The 27,018-nt window shown below is 35.4% G+C and overlaps 1 protein-coding gene across 2 annotated transcripts in view; it reads left to right on the forward strand.

The window, feature by feature from the left end:
* Window positions 1-27,018, forward strand: part of LOC124633146 — a 152,094-nt gene that overhangs the window by 117,113 nt on the left and 7,963 nt on the right. For both annotated transcript variants that reach the window (XM_047168271.1, XM_047168272.1), the window contains one exon: window positions 20,895-20,970. In XM_047168271.1, the coding sequence (XP_047024227.1) occupies window positions 20,895-20,970 (76 nt within the window). The remainder of the gene's footprint in view (window positions 1-20,894; window positions 20,971-27,018) is intronic.

A 27,018-nucleotide genomic window follows, 5' to 3' on the forward strand; every position in this document is an offset into this window, starting at 1 on the left:
CATGGCCACTTATTGTCACTCATTCGTGAAGAAATATTTACTTTTCATGGCACTAATCGGTTTTAGTATTAAGAATAAATGGGGATACAGCTTTTCTATTTTTGAAATTCGAATGCCATGTAGTAATGCCATAGAGGTTTTGAAAAAAGAAAGTCTTATTTCATTCTGAATTCAAAAATGTATTTTTACTTTTCTACCAATGTTATGCAACCTTATTCAAAATTTTAAGTAGATAGCTGATCTTGCTAAGATGAAAGTCAAGTTTGCAATCATATTTTCATGTTGTTGCTATTTCTGCATTTCGATCTCGGGGAAAGCAAACACGAGGTGTCTGGGATTTAATGTTATTACACGAACAAGTCGGTGTAAACTAAGATGGTTCTATATTACCTTATAAGCTGAAGAATGTGTGTGTGGAAGAGCTATTTCAAAGATTTTCATGGACGCTGAAATCCTATGTGCTTCCCCATCTACCAACTTAAATACTAACCGTTGCACGTGGTTTCATTCGCATCTCAGGAGCTTTTTCTACTCGTCAAATGTTCAGTTTACAATGATCTCATATTTTTTTTTTATATTTGAAACTTTACAAGAAGTTTGTGACTAATCTATGCGTCAATTTGTATTTGTTTTCCTCGTTCTCACCTTGTGTACACGATTAATAATATTCATAATCTCACAAACTCTACTTTTTTATAATATTATATGGAAGCATAGATAATTAATTTTATCTAAATTGGTTAGGCTGTATAACCATGAAAGCGTAACATATAAATAACTACTACAACATATTATAAAATAAGAATTTATTTATTTTACCTACATCATGATATATCAATAGGTATGTTTGACTGGAAAGTTAGGTTCCTCGCTGTTCTTAGCGCTCTCATGTTGTAATAACAACCAAGATCATATTACTGCACAATAACAAGGTTAATAATAATGATTGCAAGTTTATTTTATCACTATAAATAATGCTCTGACATTGTGTTTACCTTCGCCATCTGATGATAAATAAAACAAATAAAATAATATTCAGAAAATAAAAGTAATTTATGTAATATGCAATAAAGTATGAAAAGTTCTATAAAAAGCGCGTTTCAATGGTACATAATATTTTGCAAATTGCAGTGATTTGCTAAATGTTATTTCAAGAACATTATGGATGCTTCCGGAGTCTTCAATGTGTTATTTGTACGGAAGGCTATGCATTGAAGATTAGCTGTTATGTCATGAACTAAAAGTTCATTACTTGATGTTAATAATAAAATATAATAAGGCATATAGGTACATAAGAACTTTAAGGTAATGAAGACTTAATTTGAACCCATATTCAAATGAATCATCTCATGCTGTGCTGTTGATAGCTTTTTTCTTATAATAACGGCACATTTTGTATGTCTGAATGAATTCTATATGCAATTATGGCTGGTTTCATATTTAATGATCACACTTTAAAGTTAATTTATAGACAAGGTACTTGCAGCCAAAAATCGATCTGTAATTAGGTACATTAATTTCGTTAAAAGATGAGTGGACATTTAAATTGAAACAGTAATATCCAAAAAGATTATGTCTCAACAAGTGACAACAAAAAAAAGAAAACACATATTAATTATAAAAAAAAAAATTGTGGCAACATCATACTTACGTGACTGTTATAAATTTGCCACTTTTTACTTGGTTGTCTTATAATTAGGATTTTTTGCCTCAACAGCACAATTAGGTGGCTTTGAATCACTTCACTGAGTGGCATTTTGTTACAAAAACTCACAGAAAATAGACGTAACTTTAGATATTTATGCTTCATAGAGTGGAAGGCCTCTTAAATAATTAGGATAATGACTAAGGAAAATAGGTGATTTAGGTGTGATTTTCTTGGAAATGCTTTAGGCTGTTAATTTTCTTGTGGAAGTTGGAAGTAATTTAATACCTTTAGCCGTATTATCGTTTACGTTAGATATTTATTTCTTTAATGTCCGTCTCTTTAAATTGCCTTTAATACCAGCTTAGGTATTATTTTTTTCACATAGACTTATCTGTTGTAATTTAGTTTATGACAAGCCATCAAATGTTTTATTATGAGAAAACAAGAAATTATATTTCTTATTTTTAATGTGACGTATTGAAATTAGCTAGCTTATTGCTGTTAGATGGAGTTGCACTGTGTTTTTGTAAATCTTACTATAGCAGATAATTCTTTAGAGAAAAGAATATCTTACGCGCTGCGTAGTGCTTAGTAAATCTAATTCTAATGTTATTTTTAAGTCAGTGGAGTTTCTTTAATTATAATCAGAAACGTATTTTATAGCTTAATTTACACGCTGAAATATGTTATTCCATAAAACAAAAGCATTTTACGATTACAACTAAACAAAAAGAGTCGTAAAAACATAATAAGACAATGTTTACTGTCCGTAGAAAATGGTAAAGAGTTACAAGAAAAACTTATTACTTGCAGTTATAAGCACAGAAACCGCTTTCAAGATACGCATTTGTCTCCGTAGCCATATCGCGGGTATCATCGTAACTGATCATGGCTGACCATCATTGCATGACCCTCATCAGGTGTTTTGTTTAATATTTAGCGGGATCAAGGTTCGGTGGTCGACTGCTGCCCCGTTTCCTCCCCAGAATGAGATTGCCTCGCGACATTAAACCGGGCCGATGTAAATTTTCGTCGTTACTCAGTCTGTTTGTTCGTAGCTATGGTTCTCATGTATTGCGTGATTTCCCCGGTCAATGAGAGGATCTTCGTATGAAACCCTCTCCCTCCGAGGATAATGTAATACGGAGCACAATGGGCGCCGTTATAGCTTCATTTGTTTTTATGAACCATATTCATATTAATTATTAGGTTTATTTCCTTGGTCTTGTTCGTGATGCGATCATTTAGTGTGAATTGCTCGGAAGCTTGTTCAGTTACACAACAGACAACGGTGCAAATAGATTTCCCAGTAGTGACAAAAATATCAACATTGTATAACTCATATTCGTTTAAATATTACTGAGACAGCGTAAAGTTTGTTCAAAATTAGCAAGTGAACTTTAATGTGACTGCAGCTTGGAAAAGTAGGTTAAAGTATTTACATGCGCAAAACCTGTATTAGAACCTATACACACACCAAACAAAACTTTCTTGTTTATTTTATAAGCTAGTGTTAACTTATCCCAGCCGGCATAATATCCGGGTAAGGAAAAAAACTATAAAATTGATATAAAATTGAAAAGCTATAAAATATATGAAAAGCTATAGAAGTTTATTCTTTCAGAATTCTGTGCTTTTAAAAAAATAAATCTTCATCATAGCTTAACTTTTACTGTTATCACACACAACAATAGAGGTACATACCTAAATATACTCGTAGAAAATAATTAATAAATACTAAAGTCAGACAACTCCAATTACCACCACGACAGAGACAGCCCCCTTTAAAGAAAGACAAGCACTATTATCATATCATTACAAAGCCAGTCTATGCAGCCCTTACTATTCAGCTCAAACATTTGTACAGCGGGGTTGCGGAAACCGCCGCAGTGTCACGGCTCTCGGGGGTAAATCGCTGCCCCCACTTATTTGAATAAGAATGGCCCGGCGACGTCCCGCGGGACTACGCCAGACGGTCTGACGGCCACTTACCTTGCCACATGACATAACGCATGTTGTTCACTGCAACCTAATGTATTAATGTTAATACAAGCACATAATGATGGTGTTATGAAGTAGGTAATGGATGTCCGCGGTCGAAACCGCGTAACTCGCCGCAGTTTTCCGGTATTAAAAGTCGTTTGTTATTTGCGTTAAATTACAATGTTTTGTTTGTAATATTTGTGCATAATACAGTAATTTTTTTTTAGCATAACTTATTAAAATTCTAGCTCTAACTCAATCAAAATTCTCATCTAATTCAAGGTGACTCAAAAAATTACACCACATTTTTTGTGAGCTTGACCTTTTAACCGCAAAAGAAATATTAGTCGTGTTGTTTTGGTTACATTATCATAATTTCAGATCGAAATATCAACAAATATTGCGACGTAATCTATTTCAAGCTTTAGAAACCACTTAACAAAATACGAGGATAAAAACATCGAATCTTTGCGCAAAAAAGGCAAGCAAAATTCCTGTTCAAAACTTATAGGTTTGATAGGCCAAACTTCGCCATTTCACCCGTTTTACCCTTTCGGTATAGGGTGACGTTCACCAAGTTGCCTCCACATTGGCTAAGAAACTAGGAAGTTAGGTTGAGTAACGAGCGCCCTCTCCCGGAAAGAGGTCTATTTGTTAGGCTGGCGATCACGACGGAGCGGTGATGGTCGGGTACTTAACTAACTTACTTCTCATGACACATCTTGTGAAGGCAACTTTATATCACTCTACGTTCGGATATTAATTTTTCGAAAGCGTGTTTGGAATTCGAATCAAATACCAACCAGTGTTTACTACTCGTACTATTTTATTTCAAGAGTACTGAGTATTAATAGATACGTGACTTCCTTTTATAAAGTCGTGAACATACCATTACATCTAATATAAAAACGACATTGATTACTGTTTAATAGATCAGGCAACCAGTTTGAAGGTAATTATTAAGATTGCTGTGCAGAGGAAATTATGCACTGAATTATATTTTAATGACGTTGGATTTTTGTGTTTGTAGTTAAGGATTATCCTTGAAGCAATCATTATATTTCGTAGAGCGATAGTCACTAATGACATTGCCTTACAACTTGAGGACTTGCTGAACAACTGCAGGTCGGTTTTGTGAATAGATGTGCGCCACAAAACAGCTTTATGCAATTCAGATCTCAAGTTCCGCACTTTTATGACGGTTAAAGTAGACCACCGTTTTAATATTCTAGTTTTTGTTTTAATATTACACTCAATCTTGTTTCCTGTATACCTAGTAATTTTGTCTAGAATCAAACTTATTTTATCTTAACATTTTACACGCAGTTTTCATTTTTCTTGAGATGACACTTTATGCGACCCAGGCTAAAGCAGCAACATAAAGCTATCAATATAAGCATGTCGTAAAACACACAAGTAAAACGGCGAATCTATGGTGCGGAGAAAATATAAATAAAATTTGTCTTTCGGGTCGCATATGTATTAAGTTTACGCGTATTCGTCCAAATACAATTTTAGGAAGGAAATTGCCTCCCGGTAGAACTCGTACAAAATGGAAGATGTGATATTAAATCTGGATGACAGTTATTAGGAGTGCCGAGTGGCGCTCGGTAGCTCTCCACAAAAAGAATTCAAAATAAAATGAGGTGATATTTAGCGAGAAATTGTTAACCAGAGGCGAAAATGGACTTTGTGCATGAACACTTTTATTAAGTCTAGCGATATAGAAATGATATCGATACGGAGCGAAAAGTAGGTCGTGCAGGCGTGTCTCTAGACAATATCATAAGGAATGCACGTAACACCTGAATGTAATTCGCATTGGCACAGAACCAACTTAATACACTGGCTATATAGAATAACAGTTTTGGCATTGTTGCTAATTTTGCACGCTGATAATTATGACACACGTATTTCTTCAACAATTTTTGCGTACTTTTTTTAGCTTTACTTTGAATTAAAAGAAACAAGCGTTAAGAGTTACGAGCTGCTTTTTGTCGTAGTGAAAGGTTACAAAAAAAAACCAGATGCTCCGGCATTACGGAGGACTCTTTGGAAGATTAAACAAGAACAGATAAGAACACGCCTACAAGCAACACCCCACTGAAAATACAATGAAAATTTATTTTATAAGCGCCTGTCTAGCTCGCACCCGCTTCCCTTTTGTTGTATAAAAATAACGCTTGGTATTTTCTATCCCGGAGGTAGAAACTCACCTTAATGGTTTAATAGGATTCCGTAAGTAAAGAGGAAAATTCAACTGCGTTATGAGTGCATGTATGAAAATGTATCCATTAGCAGCGTTTAAATTAAGGTCGCTTTTTTCAAAATACTTTTATCCTTTTTAGAGATTAGTGTGGTTGAATAGTAAAGCTTTTTCGCTTTTAATCCCAAACCAATTTGTCGTTTTTCGATAATGAACTGCAGGAAGCAGGACCATCGCTCTTATTTGTTTTTAATATTGAAAAATTGGCATCGCTGGAGCTAATTCTGCTATAAATTAGATGCGGAATCAGCACAACGGGGAGTTGTCCCGCACATGACAGATTCATTCTTCATTTTATCAGTGGGTACCCGACTGTGCCGCTTGTAAACAGACGTAAATTATGTTTCCCAATCCGCTTAACTTTCGACTCAGGCCTTTTTAATCTTGTTAAAAATTGCGCCAACATTATAAATTCTAAATTAAAGCTATTTGTTTCTGAGCGTTACGGAGCTGTGATTGTCATTTTGTAATCCCAGTTAGACGTAATCTACATGTTACTGCGAATCCTTGAGGACTCAAGATGTTGATTAAACGTTGAGTGTACGAGATGGAATGGAACAAAACATGTTTTCTTAAATCGTGTTCATTTTGTGAAGAGAATATTCAGGCTTTATGATATCGGTAAATAAGTCTGGGAACAGATGGCGTTCAAATACAATGTAATTATGTCTGTACGTATTAGGGCGGCTCGGCGTGAGACGATCCGCGCAAGTGCGTCGCTGAACTAATAAGGGCAAACTCAGACGTTTTCATATTTGCACAAATTACATTAATGCTTATTGCCTATCGTAGACATGGTGAAATACAGAATGACGTTTCAAGCGCTCCAATAACCGTAATTGTTTTATCAGTGCCGGAATGGAAGGAAATAATTACATTACGTCGGGAAGATAGAATTAATATCAGATGGTAACTGTTAATATTTGTGTTGGAAGCAATTTAAATTCCTATCTTCATTCTCGGAACCTATATAAGATATGTAAGTAGTTCAAACAATTTTAAATAAGAATATCTTTGAATATGACTCGTGTGCAGAAAAATTGTACGATTTCAGTTTCAGCTCCAATAACCACGTAAGAATATTTTACCTTTTCATACCAGTACAATTACTTGCTGATACAGCTACTTTCAAACACGTGTTCTCGACTTTTTATTGTACGGCAGCCGACGAGCTCGAGACGTGATCAGATAAGGCTTGATTATTTTCACAAGTGTACCACGAGATACGCACTCTCGATGTGTAGGAAGCATGTATCGTAACGGCTCTTAATAAGTTGTTATTATTCGGTTAGGCGAGCGTTTAGCCCGCGGCGTCTCACCCGTCACACTGCACGGTGCTAACTTGCCATATCTAGGTATAATTATATTACCCGACTTTCCCTTGTCTTTGTGCCGTTGATTGTCGTTTATGTAATTGCCTACATTCTGCAGCTTATACTCGTCTCCGAGCCATCAGAAATTAGTTACTCTAAATACACGAAATATTTTCGTAATTGCGCGCCGAGGAACAAAACAACATCATTTCTGAGTAACGGATTATGACGTCACCTGAAAGCGAGCGAAGCATTTACTTAACAGTCCGACTGAGCTATTTATTGTTCCCATCTCTCTGTATGAATGCGGAAACTTTGCTAGAACTGAAATGAGGACGTAACGAAAGTGCTCGAGTAATCCCTTCACGAATACCACAAGTATCGATGTCCCTCTTGTGTAACAATTAGACTACACCTATTGTAACGTTTTGCTTTCTAAGTGAAACAGACAGTGACCTAGTGATCACCGTGAAATTGGAATTATACAGTATTGCGACCATAAGAATAGTCCACGTTGTTTTGGCGCAACGCAAAATTTATTCCGTCGGTGGCGGCACGGAGGTCCCGCGACTGGCGTGACAAATGCCTGAATACCAGCGTCCGAATTCCGCACGGCTTTTTACCACCCAAGAAAAAGTTAAATACATTACCAGCGAGAAATACGTGATAACACTAGAGAAGAACTAAGCGATCGAGTTTGCAGGCTTATTTTTTATCGGGAATACTCACTTCGTCTCAATTTCTTTCTAATTAAATTATCCGCTTATTCCGACTATTTCGTTTTCTTGCAATTAAAGCAAAATGAATCTATGGCGAAAGTTTTCCTTGTAAGGATATTTTTTATTTGGTTTTGCTCTTTTCCGTGTTCCGTTTCCCTTCACATTGGCTCAATTGCCTTTTGATCTTTACTTATGGGCTGTATGAACTACCAAGCCTCGAACGCGAGAAGAATTAAATTCAGTTCTTTGGTGATTTGTGTTGGTATTATTGCCTTCAATTTTTGTGTATGAAACAATTGGAAAATAAGCACTCATTTCAGTATATAACATGTCACATAATATCAGCAATTAGCGGCAAATGATTTCGATACATAATGTATCAGAGATTAGACCTCAGCACACCGATCTACATACGCGGTGATGTAAATAGGAATATCATTAGTCTCGGAGGCATCGGCAGCGCATTCCCAATCAAAGCTGATTACAATTCCGGACGGTTAACACGTAAATCCGATGCGGATAAATATTTGCACGACAGGTTGTAAACGGAACGTGCCCGGGGCTCTAATAGCTGGGCACAGTTACTCGACCGGCCGATGTGTGTTTGAAATTTCAATAAACTTTACACGACATTTAATTGTAATTCTATTAAATTGATTCCATTTCATTTGATTTCGTTATTGTTTTTGTACCCGTGATTGAGTACTGTATATTTTATCGTCTACTCCAATTTAGAATAGCAATTTGTTGATGCGTTAAAAGCATAATATTCCATGTTTCATCACTGGTTGCCAAAATTCGCATTAGCACAATCATCAATCAAATAGTTTAATCAAAACGTAACTAGAGAAGTTCCATTTAACTTCAGATCAAGGAATCCTTTGTATAAAGCACACTTGTATCACAAACAATTCGAAATTAGTTTGAAACAGCCACTTCAAAACTATTTAGCTTGTAAAAACAAACGGAGCTAAGAAAACAAACAGCATGGAGCGTGGATTGCACCTTTAACAGGTTTAATCGTTACTTAACCCGAGCTCAGGAACGAAATGAAAAACAAAGCATATAATCCGTTTGTTCAGTTAAAACGTTCTCACAATGCTGTAAGTTTCCCCCTTAATATTTTTCGAAATACTTGAAATCGTATGCGGCCCGCATAGAAAACCGCACGCGCAATTACATGAATTTTAATCCTTATGGGGCGAGGGCGATATTTGAAGAATTTCATTATGGTGAAACTCTTCCTAGACGGGCGTCGGAATTCATTCCGTTTCAAACGCAGACCAAAACCCACTTTGAATTATATTGAAGTTTTTATAAAAGAAAACTTTCTTTATTATTCTGCGATTTAATGTTGAAATGAGAGTTGGAGCTTAATCTCGAGTAACTTGTTCGTCATCTTTTATTGTACTGTGGATGTTTTTAAATAAATTGCAACTTGAGCTAGATATTTTAATATTTATTCAAAAATTAAAGTCATTCTACTTGGGTAACCCAAATGCCCTAAAAGAGTACGACCAATCAATATAGAAATGCCATTAAATTAGAAGTCATTTATCCGCGATGTAGGTATTGTTAATCAAAATTTTAAAATAAGAACCTTTTTAATACCTTAGTATTCATCGTCTCCCCTTCTGTCTTACGTCATCTTTTTTTACACTCAGCCAGTCTCATTACCGCCCTGCTAATTGAACGTTCTCAAAATTGTTCAATGTCGTTCTTTTTTCAAATCCGTTTCTTTCTGCTTGGATATTTCGTGTACACATAGCTTTTAGGTATGCTTGTGTGAGTAATGTGCTTCTGTATGCGTGGAATGCGGCTGCAAAGAATTCGTGACTACCAAGATTAGTCTGCGTAATGCACAGCCAAGGTGTTTAGACTCTAGACATTATACTTCGGCCGTTCAGAGAATGCGTTCCTGACACCTATCAGTTAGTCACGACTAGTGATGGGCACAACATAACACTGAGTTCGTTACCGTTCCTTCAAAATGAACCGCCGCATTATTTTAAGATTATTTTCGTTTTAAATTGGCGGAATCATTTGTTTTATATTTTAGTTATTTAAGTGGAAACCAAAAAAAGGTAATATTCATATAATAAAATTGTTTTATTTATTCTTTGTTACAAGTACATTGAATTGAATGTGCGAACAGAATATTAATCAGACTCCGATTTGCTTGAGGAGGTGGTGTCTTCATCATCATCTTCGCCTACATGTATAATTATATTATTATCAATAACAGAATCAATCCTGATATCTCGGTCTAACAAAAGCCGGGTAATCAAATAAAAACAGATCGAAAACACTTGAAAAACGTGGTCTATGCGCACGAAACGACAACGGACGACTGTTTTAGCGTCACAAAATGGCGGCCCATAACGCCATTTGGGGTTACCATTTTTAATCTAAGTATAAAAATGCGGTTTGGTCATAGTTTTATTTTTATATTTCATAAACGTTATAATTAAGTCTTATAGTCCATTATTTTCCAATTCTTAAAAAGAAAATCAAAACGTATTATTTTATATTATAACTGTATAAGAACAGATTACGATACTTGCCTGTTATTTTTAGCACAGCACTACAAAATATAAACCGCTGACATAACCTTGTAATAGCGCAGTATAGATTTAGAAAAATATTGTTTACCAAGTTATTTGACACTCAGTTTGGCACAAAATTATAACATTCATTGATTATTGATATAATAATGTTGTTTTAATGCTCCTCAATTGTTAAAATGGTAAACAACCAGCAAAAATATTTTTATCGTAACTGCAACGCCATTGCAAAGTTACGTCGTCAGTTCAATCGCGACGTGTCAGGAACGCATTCTCTGAATGGCCGAACTATAGCTACATGTTTAATATTGGTAAAGTCTAAATGTGAAGCTTTACAGAGTCTTTGACCTAGCACAGTGACGTGATCTAGGTGGAACCTATTCACCAGAAAATAATGTTGGTCGGTTGAGCTAAATGTCAGCGTTTTATTGTTTTGTCTGTAACAAATCCTTCTCGGAATAAAATTAAAATCATTTCACTATAAGTAAATACTAACGTGGTAGATTATTATCATCAGATAGTTTACTTCAGAATGACACGGCATGCCATACATTTCTAGAGCAAGCGTAAAACAAATGACTACACTCGGCTATAATCAGACAATACATCGCCGAGAATTCCCGTCAGGTCAGCATCAGGCCATCAGTTACACCAACAGCATTTTAATTCAAAGGGTGTACGTGCCCCAATCAATACGCACACGGCAGTAATCGAATCCCGATACATTCAGCATTGAGTGATCAAACGTTCACACGAACTGACAATTATAATTAAATAAGATTGCATCATGTAAACTGAAGCGATTAGATACGATTACGTACTATGTTATGGCGGAACGTGGATCTAATTCAAGGTCGGCGACTCGCTTGCATTTGTTTACACAATGGAAGCCTTCTTGTGAGGTACCAATAAACCTTAACAATGTTACGGATATAACATGACTTTTTATTATCAGTATTGCTTGGAAAATGTCTTTCAATGGCCTATGCAATAGTTTTACCCTTTAAGACTGACGAAACATTGATTACATTTTCAAAAGCAATAGTTAACTTCTATGTAGTTTTTAAACTTAATCGAACAAGAGACCTTCATTTTCAACTATTAATATTATCAGGAATTTGTTAGCAATTATTTTTCTCTGTAATTGCGATAGTAAACGTGAGTAAAAAGTGTTTGTAAAACCCCTGAAACACACCACGAATTCGGAGTTACGAGTTTAAAAGTTACTTCTCCCGTTTCGCGACAGGTCTTTGTCACACGTGCGGTTTCGATGCCAGGCGTTTTATAGCTATGTACAATGAGTTACGGGACGTCGGGGGACATCTGCCAACCACCCCTCGTGCAATTTCAGAACAGACATGTATTAAAATGCAAAAAAACCCGTACATTCCGTTACAAAAACCACAAATGATTGTCGACCGCATTGAAATTCGCTGCGGTCGTTTCATTATAAACCGCGAACGATGAATTGATCCAGAGTTATTTGGTAAACTTATTACAACGTAGGTTGTTGACTGCATGTAGGCGAAGAATGCAGGGCTAATTAATACGCTAGAGCCGACTTCTAATGAATGTACTAGATTATGTAGATAAATAACGCGTTTGAAACTGAGGCATATTTATGAGGCTGCTAAGCTCTGTATCTCATGTCCTGAAGTGGAACCGTTACGCGGAGTCATTCCATTTGATCGTGACTAGTACCTGTCGTGGTCAGGAGGCTAGTAGGCGAACCAGTACTTAAACGGATTAAGAGAAATCGTAAAGATTTCTTGATATTTCTGGATAATTTCATTTTTTATTTGCGGTCATAAATGGTCGTTTATTAACTGGAGAACCTGTTTCTTTTATTTCCCTGCCAAATATAACTACGTTGTACTGAGAGACAGGTACAGCGATATAAAAGAAATAACAAAAATTGCATTGTTACGCATATTTCCAGTACGCAAAACAAAATTTGAACGATGAAAAAAATCAAAAAGCAATTGGAAATAATTGGATGAAATAGCTACAAATTTCGATAAAGCGACATGAGTTTGCCATTAAGCTTAACTGTATTGTTTTTATTTGTCCAATGTTTGGACATTGGTGTCGAAACAAATATTTCATTAAGCGGCGTGTCGTGTCCTTATTTGTGTTCAAAAGTACCTGTGTATTTTGGATAATTCAAGCAAAATATTGTGAATGTAAAGTGGAACAACGTGAAAATATGTTTAGCATTTAATATCCACACATTTCCTTTAGTAACTACAACAATCGGGAAAAAAATCTGTAATTACCGAATTCCCGAATACAAAAGTTACCTTAAAAATAAATTGGCAAACTAGCCACGTTTATAAATTCGTGTACAAGTAATAAATAATCCACATATGCTGCTAATGTTAGTGAAAACACCACCCTTCGCGGAAAAACTGAAAAGCACACACATACACAAAACTTTGTTTGTGAGACGCACACATACAAATGACTTGAGTTAGGTCACATGATTATGTCATATGATATCATCCGTGTAAGTACGCGGAGATTATTTTATACGTATAATTTTCTTATTCCGTGCTTTCGACACCATCGTTGCACAAACAAGCGGTTGCAACGCGCAGGTTCATAAGGAATGCGGCAGTTAATACGTTCACTAGATTTATTCCTAATGACGACACGAATGATGTATATCTTGTGCTTTAACGATAAATCGACTATTAACTACCTTAGAAACATGCATGAATAAATAAGTTCCAAGGTATACTAGAAACTGGTTAGGTTGATACCTAGTACCACTTGCATCAATAGCATTTGGCTAGTACTTGTTTATTACCGAAACAAACAGCCAAACATTAGCTTTTAGTAGTTTCAATTTACACTGCAAAGTACTGGTCAAACATTTATAGCTGGCTTTCGTGTTGATGCTGCAATTTTATTGGCTTATTATGTTATTAACGTTAGTGAAATATGGCTGTGGATTCCCATTCTATTTCTTTGTGAATGTGGTCTTAAGATTTGAGATATTATATAGCTTATTATTTCACAAGTTACTTACGTATCATACTAACAACGATGAGAACCTCCTTCTTGGGAAGTCGGTTAAAATATACCCTCCATAACTTCTCTGTTTTTTTTAAAGGTATGATCATTTAGAAGTTAGTAAAGATCAAGGTAAAATCAATCAGTGAAATACCTAAGTAAAATCATAAATAAATGCCTCAAAAACATAAAATTAAATAGAATATAAAAGATGAGCCGCTTTCCATCCCTCTTGCGTCTGATAAAATAATAAGTTAGTGGAGAGAAAGCTTGTTGTATTTGTAAATAGACGTGAGCTCGCGAGTAGTGCTTTAGCAATAATTACAACTCTCTTTGACTTGTCAGAAATTGTTACATGTGATCTGTGTGCGGTTTCACAAAGCAGGAGTTTGTGTGATGTTTATGGTCTATTGGAAATAGGGGAAAATTATTAAAAAAATAAAATAACTTAAAATGATTTTTATGGAATGAAAAGTGGTCATTTTTAACTTTGGGACGCGGACGAAGTTGTTGGTTTATCATGTAAATAATATAATGCTAAATATTTGTTACAAAAGAAGCATAAAATGTAGCCATTAACTGAATGTAGGTACCTAGAGCCGTTTGTTCGTAAATCTTCTAAAGTTGCCATAAAACCTAAGTAAAGAGGTTTACAACTTAACTGTAACCAGTTTCTGCCTATTTAGGTTTATACTTAGGTACATAAAACTTATTTAAATTCATCCTACTGCCACTTGATAAAGCCACTCTGCACGACTATATTGAAAGACACAAAAATCTTATTACGAAACTTTTTAACTTATTAACGCTTTAGACTTTCTAGAATTCAAGTTCAACTCGTGACAAGACAATATTTTATCAACAAAACGAGCGCTATAAAGCCAATTTGGCATGAGTCCGGCCTTGCGTTTGTTCTAATTGTCGTACTAAACGACAGTGAATGGTAACAAATAGATCTACATAATAATGACGACTAACAATGGAAGTCTAACGTACACTTTAACGGTCTATGTACATACATAAATAACAAATATTAACTAAGATGTCGACCTTGTCGTACAGCCGTATCACACTAGATCAATGAATAATGTACAATGCACAACAACATTAAATGATCCTTCAATATGATCAATCACCAGTTTTTGTTCCATCAGGGACTTTTTCACAAAGAACACTTGGATTTTTTCCGTCGCTCAGAAACTTTTCCATTAACAAATAAACCAGTTAGATTAATGACCAGCATTGGCATCAGCAGCCCTTTAGGTAAAACCATTGAATCAGATGTTGAAGTTCGAACGAGATCTAAAGTATTTGCAAAGTCCTGCAAGTGAAACTTTGCAAAAATTAAACTTTTCCAAAGTACGGAATCAAAGCGAGTAGCGGCGACCGCTTGCGTTCATTTGAATTACGTCGGGCTCCGCCTTTTGTAGTCGACTTCATTTAGCGAACTTAAAAGAACTCTTTTATTTTGCCCCAGCAAAGAACTTAAGAGGTGCATTGTTGAATCCGTAACAAATTGCACGGCCGTGATTACGTTAAGAACTTTACCGTCTAGGGTGGAGCTTAGATTGGAATTTAACAGTTATCAGTCCGATTGCAATCAATTTAAAACTTCAGGAAAGTATTAGCAAAGTCTGAAGAGGCGACAGAAAGACAATTAATTAATTAAACTTTGTAGCAACTGCACAAAGCTACTTCGCTAGTCCTCCACTTAATGATAATCTGTTTAAAGCCGTACTGTGCTAAGGTAGGAGTGTCAAATGCTATAAATATACTGAAAACCAAATCCTTGCGTAGCCACCTACGCGCTCAAACTCGTATAAAAAGTTCGTCTTTCCCAAATTTGCTTTCCGTGTAGCGAATCTGGACTTAACTTTTGCAGACAGCTTTAGGGGTAGCCGCTCTGTAAAGAAGTTTGTTGATCTTTTTTTATTTTAAGGATAAACTTCGCTTGCAGGCTTGTTGTAAACAACATAGTCATGTCCCTGTGTCGTCTAGAGTGGCAACAAGTGTTCTGAGCAAACATCCCGCCGCTGACGTACAACTTGCATGTCTGTGTACCCAAACATTTTATAAAAGATTTAAACCCTAAGATTACGGGGAACTTGGTACCTGTTCAGCATCGCTCGTCTTGATTTTATTGTCAGGTAATACCGTCGTAAGACTTTGTAACGAATTGTCATTACTCAGGTACAATACCTGGTTAAAATGTAGTTATCTTTAAAATAAATGTATGAAATTACAGTCGGAACGTAAAACGATTAAAAATCATACACCAGAGAGAGGCACGTCATCAAAGTTAGTAATTAAATTCATAAAGTATTCCGCAACGTTGCTCATGTGAATTATGAAATGTAATTTAATTTATGCATGTATGACTAATGTAGATCTACAGGGGATTGTTTGTGAAATAAAATTGTTAAAATTATTTCACATTTCCGGATCTAATGCGATTATTACAATGAACACTTTGACGCTAGAGATGCAATTAAATGTTACTCAGTGAAGTTAAATGTGGAAGTGACTGTATAAGGCACACACATGCAACACATGACACAATCTGACTGAAAATAGTAATGACGTTGTTTCAGGAAATAGAAAACCAAAAGTCGATGACACTATTACAAAGAAATGGGAGGGTCGACACAGGATACAGCTTAGTCTAACTCGACTGTCATAAAATTCAGTATGAATTTCAATGCCCAATACTCTCGGTAGATAGTAAAAAAAATATCGAACGCGTGCGTAGGACATTAGGCCCGAAAAGGGTAGGAAAGCCGGTAACGTCACGAAGTCCGCCCCAAGCAATTTTGTAGCAAATGTCGTGCGCTACGTGCCCGACAAATAAAGAGGATGGGATAAAGTCACAGTATTACATTAGAATAGCTAGCTCACGATACAATATCAAATGCGTATTTTACCTATGTCAAGGGATACGTCATCTTTTTGTGACGGACGTGATGTCTCAAAGAGATTTCGGCATGATAAATGACTTCCAACTTATGTTAAGGACAACGTATTTTATCTAACCCAAATCTGGGTATGATCGTGTCAGAGGACAGACTATCTACTCAGAGATCCATAAATGTTTTACAGAAAATACACACTGCACGCTATAAAATATAGTACGAAAATATTTGTGCCGGTTCCCCTTCGCGAGTTGCTTAATTTTTCTAAGTGCGAATCTATTTTCACCCTTGGCCGTCTTCCGTATACGAACCTCCCTCAAGATTTACGCTCTCGACGCGAGCAATAAGCGCGCCTACCTACGACGCAGCCTGTTCGGTATTTTAAAAAGGTACGTCTGAATCCGGTGAAAAATTGCTTCCCGTCCACCCCTAGCGAGAAGTCATATATTTCAGTCATAGTCGTGTATTGAACGACCATGAAGATAGGGACAGATAACTTATTTAAAACGATAAGTGTTTATACTCCGATAGACGCCCCGCTGCTTAACATCGTTTGAACATGCTTATAAATAGGAGTAAATCGATTTTCCGTAGATTCCCAAGAGGACTTGAATGGGAGAGAAACGAGCTGTGATGGTACTCGAAAGCTATGACCTAGCAACCCATTTGTACAGTGCATCCCATACATGCCTTTGCAATGAAAGCTGAAGTAGTCGGTCGTATTCGCAAATTAATGACCGATTGCGACCAATGAAGAGGGAACCGTGAGCGAACCACAACCCGTATTACATAGGTACTAAGTACGAAAATTGCCCTTATAAACTGTAATGTGGCAATATGAAATGTTGGGAGAAAGGTTTCACCGTTGAAATAGCATTCAATAACAAAGGTAAGTGGAGAGTAAAAGTGAAAGTGCGAATGGCGAGGATCTGTCGGGTCGCGGGTAAATATTTAACTTCGCTCCTTGCAAACAACTACATATTTTAGTGTTTTGATTGAAAATTGTACAACATTGTTCAGTTGTACCTAGTGCCTACCTAAGCAATAGTCGATTCGTTATGAATAAATTAAAAGTTGGTGCCTAATGTGTAGTTATAGAAATGTCTGCCAAAATCAATATTTTAGTACTTACAAAAATGTCATATTAAAATGGCATATCGGACCAAATATATAATACATATAATTGAAACATCCTATTTCAGGATATATACAAAGCAGACAAACAATGTTTTATATTGAATTGAAACATATTACATCAGCGCACGATTGAGTGAGCACGACCGAATGAATCAGACAGCATTTAAGTAATTGCATTCATAACAATCATAACTAAGCCGATACATTGCTTTACATTTATTGAGTTAGGTTTTTTTAATGAGTGACATAAGTTCAACTAAAGAAGTATTTGTTCAAATAAGTGGCCAGTTCTTTGAATTACGATTGAGTTTACGCTTCACTTTTTTTTTACTAATTTATTTAAACGTTTATCTAGAAACGTATCGTTAACTTTACGTAAATCATTAGCCATAAAACGTACATTAAAAGTTAATCAGTATTTATGTATTTTCACGTTTTATGTAGGTGAGCAAATGAGTTGCATCATACTTGTTTATGCAACTGTATAATGATAACTTGCAATTATCTAAATACCTGACAGAATTGTGACACTATAAAATTACTTGCATTCCATTCAGTATTAAACTTCAAGGCGTATCAAATCGCCTACAACAGTATTATTTATTCATTTATTAAACTTAAACAATGATATTTCTTACATCGTTAAATTTTAATGAGTCCATTCGTAACCTGCCTACATACAGGTATAATGTACATTAATCTCTACAACTATGACATAACTATTAAACAATAAAAAAAGAATTTCTCTCAATTTGGCTAACTTTCTTGAAAAACTCTAAACGTAACGTCTCTATAATTTGGACGTACCTACACAGAATACAACAAAATGAATTAAACATTAACAGGGGCCGAGGAAATACACCGCATAAAAAATTTGAGTCTACCCATCGTAAAACACATTAGCACGTATTTAGGCCCACACCAGCCAACTGATATTGGCTCGGAAGGGAAAATGCATTGGCTTTTTGTAATTGGCAATAACCTGGGGATTAGGACGAACCGGTCCGGAATATTCGCCCATTTTCTGTTCCACGCACTTACTTATACCGAAGAAGACCTACCACCACTTGAAGTCGTGGTGGCCTAGTGGGCAAAGAACCAACCTCTCGAGTATGAGGGTGCGGTTTCGATTCCAGGTCAGGCAAGTACCAATGCAACTTTTCTAAGTTTGTATGTACTTTCTAAGTATATCTTAGACACCAATGACTGTGTTTCGGATGGCACGTTAAACTGTAGGTCCCGGCTGTCATTGAACATCCTTGGCAGTCGTTACGGGTAGTCAGAAGCCAGTAAGTCTGACACCAGTCTAACCAAGGGGTATCGGGTTGCCCGGGTAACTGGGTTGAGGAGGTCAGATAGGCAGTCGCTTCTTGTAAAGCACTGGTACTCAGCTGAATCCGGTTAGACTGGAAGCCGACCCCAACATAGTTGGGAAAAGGCTCGGAGGATGATGATGCACTTACTTATACCCTAACATGCTTACGATGGAGAATCTTTAACGTGGGGGTCGCAGCTCTATGCGTATCTAAACGCGTATAAAGGAACGCTTACGCTTAAATTAATATGTAACGTTGCCTTGGGGAAGATAATCTGAGCCTAGCTGTGTAAGGAAATGGTTTCTTTGTTGCATGGTAACAAAACTATTTTCGGAGAATATACCTAATAGGCATATTTTGTTAACAGAAAATTTAATAGAATGTTTATTCAGCTAGAAAATGTGACTAACCATTAACAAGTCTATTAGCAGCGGCATTAAAGAAAAGTAGGCAAAATTATCGATATTTTAAATTCTTTAGCACTGTCATAACAAAACAAGCAAGCAGTATTTCACACGATTTCACTTGCACGTTTCTAAATTCTGACACTAAAATGAAACGAACGACATTATCCTTATTTCAAAAGTACATATAGTTGAAACGCTGTCAAACTAAATTGGTATAACTCCAAAGCCGTATGAAGATTGTATTAGCTCAGCTTTCTGAAACATTCCGAGTGGAAACATTTGCTTCAGTGTGATACAACTCGAGTATTCGTGAATGTAGGAACAGTTCGCACGTTGCCAGTGTTTTGTTTTCTCGTACATTACTCGATTCAGTTATCTCAGAGGATCCACAGGACATAAAAGCGAAGGCCTGTTTCTCGCCTCGTATATCGTATCGATTTAGATAGGATACGCCGAAGAGACATTTTGATGCTAAATTAAACAACGAACGCAATATATTCCGAGGGATTTAGTGGGTCTCTTTTTTGGGCTTATAAGCAATTTTGTTGAGAAAAGGAACTAATAAATAACTATCTATCGCTGTTTGTATGTCCTTAATTCCATTTCAGACTACGAAACTAGATTGTAATAAATACGTTTTGAATTAAGTTTATTTTGGATAAACTGTAGAGGTTTAATTTTACAACTCATTTACAATGTGTGAAAATAAAAATGACGTTTCAACTACACGCAAAAAACACAATTTTAAATTCTTTTCAAGATACCAGAAGATAAGTTTTATGCAAAGGCCGCTTGTGTTTTTATTTTCGGAAATAAAGTGGCACAGTCGCCATTTGTATGTTAAATATCTTATGGCAGGCGTCTGTATTCGTGCGCTACATGCTAAAGCACTGGTGATTATTATTCGCGTTGAACGCTTTCGAAGAAGTGGCGTAAAGCAGTATTTGTAATGGAATGCCGTCGCCGCCACACCTCGCAACGAGGCCGCAAACGCTGCAGCATCCTTGAAGGCCACATTCCAGCACCAAAGTCTATTTACGGTCTAAAACCTCATTTTCCAATGCATATGAATGGAACTTATCTCCATCATGGTAAATGATGCCGTTTCATAACCCCGCGACGTTTTTATGAAACTTTTGACTTTCACTTGCATAATGAGCAATTGATTGATCGCTACTATTCGGAGTTTATTTTTTTTATTTGGTATCGTTGTTAAGTAATATAATAAATTGCGTTTTATTTGGATTGTTAGGTTTTTTTTGTTGTTGTTATGTTTTGCCAATTTAAATAGTTTATGTTTGTTAAATTTGCATAACTAATTTGTTACTCCCGTAGGTTACTTTTGTATCTCTAATGCGATTATTTTAAACTCGTAGCATATTATTTGCTCAGCTATACTTCAATCCTGAATCATAAATTTAACGTAACCATTTACCATCTTTATCGACTTCAAAGATCGGTTAAGAGGCAGAGAAACGTAAAATCACAATCTTTTGATCACAACAAAACTGTCGTTACCTAAACGGCTTGTAACTTACCATCACACTTTCGCCATTCAAAAATTAGTACAATGTTATCTACAAAATATATTTTAAAGTGTTGTTTTTGTTGTTTCAGAACATCCTGGACAAATTTAATCCAGGTGCTCGGCAGATGATAACAGCCGGAAAGGCCTACTTAAAGGCTTTACATGGTAAGCGGCTTTTATCACATCACCTTTTTATTAAATTGAAATTCCGCGCGAAACACCATTGAATTTTCGTGGCGTGACTTTGTGTACCTGTGGAATATCTTGATGCGTAAAGTAGGTGGTAAGGTTCTAGAATGTCACAGTAAATGGTGATCATTATAAACAGATTCTAGACTTAACAGGTGTACGCTAATCAAAGCTGTATATAATTTACACTAGTACGTAATTGTAGGCTTCGGAGCGGTGTTGGATTGCTAAGAGTTAGATATGGGATCTTCCCATGAGTCCTAAGAGGTGATTTAAAGATTGTATCACATAATATGTTGCAGCGGAGCGCTAATTATAGTAAGTTCAACTCAGTCGTGCGCGCGGCCCTATGTGTGGGTAACCCTTGTACATATACAGTGACTTTGTGTGTGTGACAAGAGGTACAGTCGGGTACAAATACAGTTATTTAGGGGTTGTATACGGCTGTTTAAAGTACAGTTATTACGTAATTTAGTTTATTTATTTATAATGATTCTGTATCGCTACTTGAAAAATCAAATGATGAATTTTCGGATTCGCTACTTTCACCAATGTTAATTATAAATTCTGACCATGTCAAAATGTCTATAGTATTCTTCTTTTTTCTTTTGTACATATCGACAAGTATTACCCAACATCCCTTCATCAATTTGACTTAAACGTTCATTTATGAGTTTCATTATTTCCGTCTTATTTTGGTCGACATTATGCGAAGCAATATAATTTTTTAAAATTCCCCACACATTTTGTTTCCATTATTATACTAAATTATAGGTCTTTTACATTCTTAGTCCACACATTTATTTATTGTCCGCGTACCCCGAGCTAGAAAATATGTAAGGAGTATTTAATTCATCTTAGATATTTCACTTCATTTATTTCTTAGATACTGTCAATGTCAATTTGAAAAGCCGGATGAGAAAATAATGATAAACTGTAAAATGTAATAATAAAAAGCTTTGAATGTTGTTTCATTTTTTTGAAACGCTACCTTACTCCTTAAAACATTTTCTCCGTGAAGAACTAGACATTTTCGTAAACGACTGTACCCATAACAAAAAGCAATGAGAACACGTCATGCTCGGACGACGTCACTGTCACACGAATGAAAGTTGTATATTTACAAGCCGACGCACACATAGGGCCGCGCGCAAATCTGATTTGAACTATCTATAGAGCTCTTTTAAATCTGGATTTTAAATTGAAGTAAAGCAAGCCTTTAATTAGTGAATCGTAATATTACTTATTTGGTCAAAGTGAGTTGAAGAGTAATATAAAAGGCATCATTTGATCCGAATGCTCTAGAAAGAGTTAACATTATGTCAAGCCAGAAACCTAAATAGGTTATTCGAGATACATACATTTGTTTGTATCAGACTACACAGATAGGAATAACACAGATAAGCAACGTATGGAAGCTTTGTATTCAGATATTAGCATATTCTAGACCGGCCAGACACAACACAATTAGCTACATCAATAAGAAAGTGAAACCGTCGCAGCATCACGTAAATCTATGTTGACGCGTGTTTAGTGAAACGTGTACTATTAATTTATGTAGTGTAAACCAAATGGGCGCATCTATATGCAAAACCTCTGTGTTCCGCGCTTGCTTGGCTACGGAACTGGGGCGTGGTTTGTGCCAAATTGTCTCTGCTGGCTTATCTAGAGTATCATAGCCAGCACTAGCAGCAATAAACTTGGGCATTCTCGCGATGTATGGCTCCAGAGACCTCTATGTATGTATTTTTATTTTGATGTTTTGCGGTTAATTTTGCTCCGTCTCACTTTATGGGGTAATAAGTGACCCATTTATTTATTAGCCGACCTTTATCCTCGTTGTCCCCTTTATACGAAACTATGGCGTATAAATCAAAAGATTCACATCAGGAGACAATAAAAACTGCAAATTAATTGTAATTTACGCAGTGTCCCCTGAATTTGAGATGGTCATGATTTTATTACTTTTTAAGCATAATGACTTAACTTCACTTTCATCGAGCGAAATGAATATTAAAATTTAATTTTGCCTAAAACCCCCGATTGGAAATTTCTCGAAGCACTTAACATTTTGTGGCACTTTACGGATTCATTGAATGCCAGCCTCTTTTAATCTGGCCTGAATATTTTTACTTGAAAGGACAAAAAATGTCGTCGAAACTTTTCAAACAATTTGAGGACAACAGTAGCCCAAGCACGAATATTTGCGAAAAGTTATTCGTATCGAAATCGAGTAACATTTGTATGAGAATTGTACAGCGCCCCTATCGGGCGTAAAAGGAAACAAAACATGGCAGCACGAACATTGTTTTGACGTACGGTAACGTAAACTCTCGAAGGCTGGCTATCGAGTATGTCGAAACATTATTCACTTGAAAAAAGTCGGTGAGAAAGGTTTCGAGAAGTGTAAAAATAAAGTTTTAACCGTGTTTATGTTTTGTTTAGAGTTAGTTTTGTGAATAAAAGTGTTTTAAAATTATTGTTAAGTTATTGGAACAATTAGTAATAGCTTCAATATAAGTAATTTAAAATGCAAAGACCGCCACTGTATGAACGTAGTTCATAGTCTTTGCCATATTATGTCATATTATCTTTTAGCGGCAAATTTACTAGAATATTATAGATATCAATCACGAGAAACAAGGTAGATAATAAATCATATTTTATTTATTTGCGTACCTATAGAATTAGTGTTTGAAAAAAAATTGTTATTTAAATGTTTATTTTTAATCATTGTAGAGCAAAACTTAGGAATAGAATTAACCCACTGGACACAAATGAAACCGAATTTAAAAATATAGAATATAGAAATAGCATTGCACTTAAAATACTTCACACTAAAGTTTATGCCACTCGAACTTATTAAAACTGTTTACTCACGCTTCCATGAATTCAACCATCATTTCATATTGCGTGCGTCTGACTGGTTCTCATAATTATTTATTATATTGAAAGCACTTAATCATTTGTAGCAAAAAAAAAACAGAAATACTTTTGTTGTGGACGTGTAGCAAAACATAAACAAATTTGGCGCCCTTACGCGCGTCGGATGTCAAGTGGGTGCGTTCGGTACCCGTCATTTTTAAAAAATAAAATCTCCGAAACTATGTTATATTGCTAAAGATAATGCCATTTTATAATGTCTAATAATTAACTTTGGGTCTCTTTTTTATATTACATTCAGTTTTTATTATAATTTAATAATAATAAAACCTTTAATCAAAGGTAAAAAAAATATTAACAACTAGAGTTAGTTTTCGAACGCACCATTCATTCAACAATCGTTCATTTTGCTCACTATGGCGCGTCCCTATTTACATTTGCATGACGTCACATTAGAATTCGAATCGAGTGTTCGATAGTGCTTCGAATGTGCTTCGTGCTGCCTACTATCGACAGACTACGTTTTCGAATCGAGGCCTCGATACGTTGTCGATTCGAATACGTTAGATATTCGTGCTTGGCCTACAGTAGCCCAAGCACGAATATTTGCGAAAAGTTATTCGTATCGAAATCGAGTAACATTTGTATGAGAATTGTACAGCGCCCCTATTGGGCGTAAAAGGAAACAAAACATGGCAGCACGAACATTGTTTTGACGTACGGTAACGTAAACTCTCGAAGGCTGGCTATCGAGTATGGTCGAAACATTATTCACTTGAAAAAAGTCGGTGAGAAAAGTTTCGAGAAGTGTAAAAATAAAGTTTTAACCGTGTTTATGTTTTGTTTAGAGTTAGTTTTGTGAATAGAAGTGTTTTAAAATTATTGTTAAGTTATTGGAACAATTAGTAATAGCTTCAATATACTTTAAAATGCAAAGACCGCCACTGTATGAACGTAGTACCGCATATTATTTTTTAGCTTCAAATTTACTAGAAAATTATGGATATCAATCACGAGAAACAAGGTACCTAAGTAATTAAATCATATTTTATTTATTTGCGTAGATACCTATAGAATTAATGTGTTTGAAAAAAAAAATGTTATTTATATGTTTATTTTTAATAATTGTAGAGCAAAACTTAGGAATAGAATTAACCCACTGGACACAAATGAAACCGAATTTAAAAATATAGAATATAGAATATAGAAATAGCATTGCACTTAAAATACTTCACACTAAAGTTTATGCCACTCAAACTTATTAAAACTGTTTACTCACGCTTCCATGAATTCAACCATCATTTCATATTGCGTGCGTCTGACTGGTTCTCATAATTATTTATTATATTGAAAGCACTTAATTATTTGTAGCAAAACAAAAACAGAAATACTTTTGTTGTGGACGTGTAACAAAGCATAAACAAATTTGGCGCCCTTACGCGCGTCGGATGTCAAGTGGGTGCGTTCGGTACCCGTCATTTAAAAAAAATAAAATCTCCGTAACTATGTTATATTGCTAAAGATAATGCCATTTTATAATGTCTAATAATTAACTTTGGGTCTCTTTTTTATATTACATTCAGTTTTTATTATAATTTAATAATAATAAAACGTTTAATCAAAGGTAAAAAAAATATTAACAACTAGAGTTAGTTTTCGAACGCACCATTCATTCAACAATCGTTCATTTTGCTCACTATGGCGCGTCCCTATTAACATTAGCATGACGTCACATTAGAATTCGAATCGAGTGTTCGATAGTGCTTCGAATGTGCTTCGTGCTGCCTACTATCGACAGTCTCCGTTTTCGAATCGAGGCCTCGATACATTGTCGATTCGAATACGTTAGATATTCGTGCTTGGCCTACAGCTTTTGGTATTTAACCGTACTCGTTATTGACTTGTGCCAAATACGAGTACTTGTTTTGAATTATTCTAATGAACTTGAAGAATTTTACGCTTTTATGGTAAATCAACTGACCCTGTTAGACTTTTAGCGAAAATACTTTTTGGTTTGACCGGTTCCATTAGCATGTACTGACTACAAATTAATGGAAGACGAACTTATTTCGATTGGAACCTGCTCTTAGGCAAAGATACATTAGATCACATTCTATTTACTTTATAAACCCTCACCAAGTCATCCCAGCTCTAGAGAAATTACATACATGTAAGTATGTTCAGTGCATTCAGAATCTTTATGCCATATCTTAATTACTGCATAGATTTATTTACGTAACTACTGGTAATTAACCCACTTGCATTTATTCATCATCAGTGACTAGACATTTTACAACTTTTTACAGAAAAAGAAAATAAATTATTTTATATTTAGAGTCCGCTTTACGTAAGAAGAAAGAGTTATACTATTGCATACTTACCGGCTTAGTGCTATAATTTAATAATAATACATAAGTACTTTCACTAGTTAGATAATGTCGGTAATGCGAATAAGAAGGCATAACACTACTTAGATTATAGCATAAGTATAATAGTTATCGATAGAAAGAAGTCGGACAACATTATCGTATTCGCGAATCGAGATCGCGATGCTCAGTTTTTTTTTCATTAACATAAATTTTATCTACCCATAAGTGATCGGACGCAAATCCGATTACTGATGTAATTGCCATTAATTTATGCAAATAGGTGAAATTATTAGTCTCAAAATGACTGGCGTTTTATTTATATATCAATTTGTTAAACTAGTTTAATTTTTATTGGTCATGTTGATATTGATTAACATAATATGCTAATTTTTAGATAAATATTAATAGTTTTTGATTGTTTATGTAAATTGTGACCTGGTGACATCAAGCAATCTTCCCACATAGAACGAAATTAACTTGTTTTATTTCCGTTTTATATTTGATTTGCACCCAAATCTACGACTTTAGATTGCAATTTACTGTTCTAAATTAATTTAGTTACAGTTAATACAATCAATTTCTATAAGGTGTTGGGGTAAAACCCGTCGCTTACACTTTCATTTACAACCCCTTCCCTAAGTCAATAACAACTGGCACGAAACAAAAGACATGTGATGCATTCTTCATTTTTCTCTCCCCGGAGAGAGTCGATCGGCACGTTTTCATTAAACCATGTTCGATGAAATGGGGCGACGGTGAAATACATCGCATA

This window comes from Helicoverpa zea, chromosome 9 (genome assembly GCF_022581195.2).
Source record: "Helicoverpa zea isolate HzStark_Cry1AcR chromosome 9, ilHelZeax1.1, whole genome shotgun sequence".
Taxonomy (NCBI): domain Eukaryota; kingdom Metazoa; phylum Arthropoda; class Insecta; order Lepidoptera; family Noctuidae; genus Helicoverpa; species Helicoverpa zea.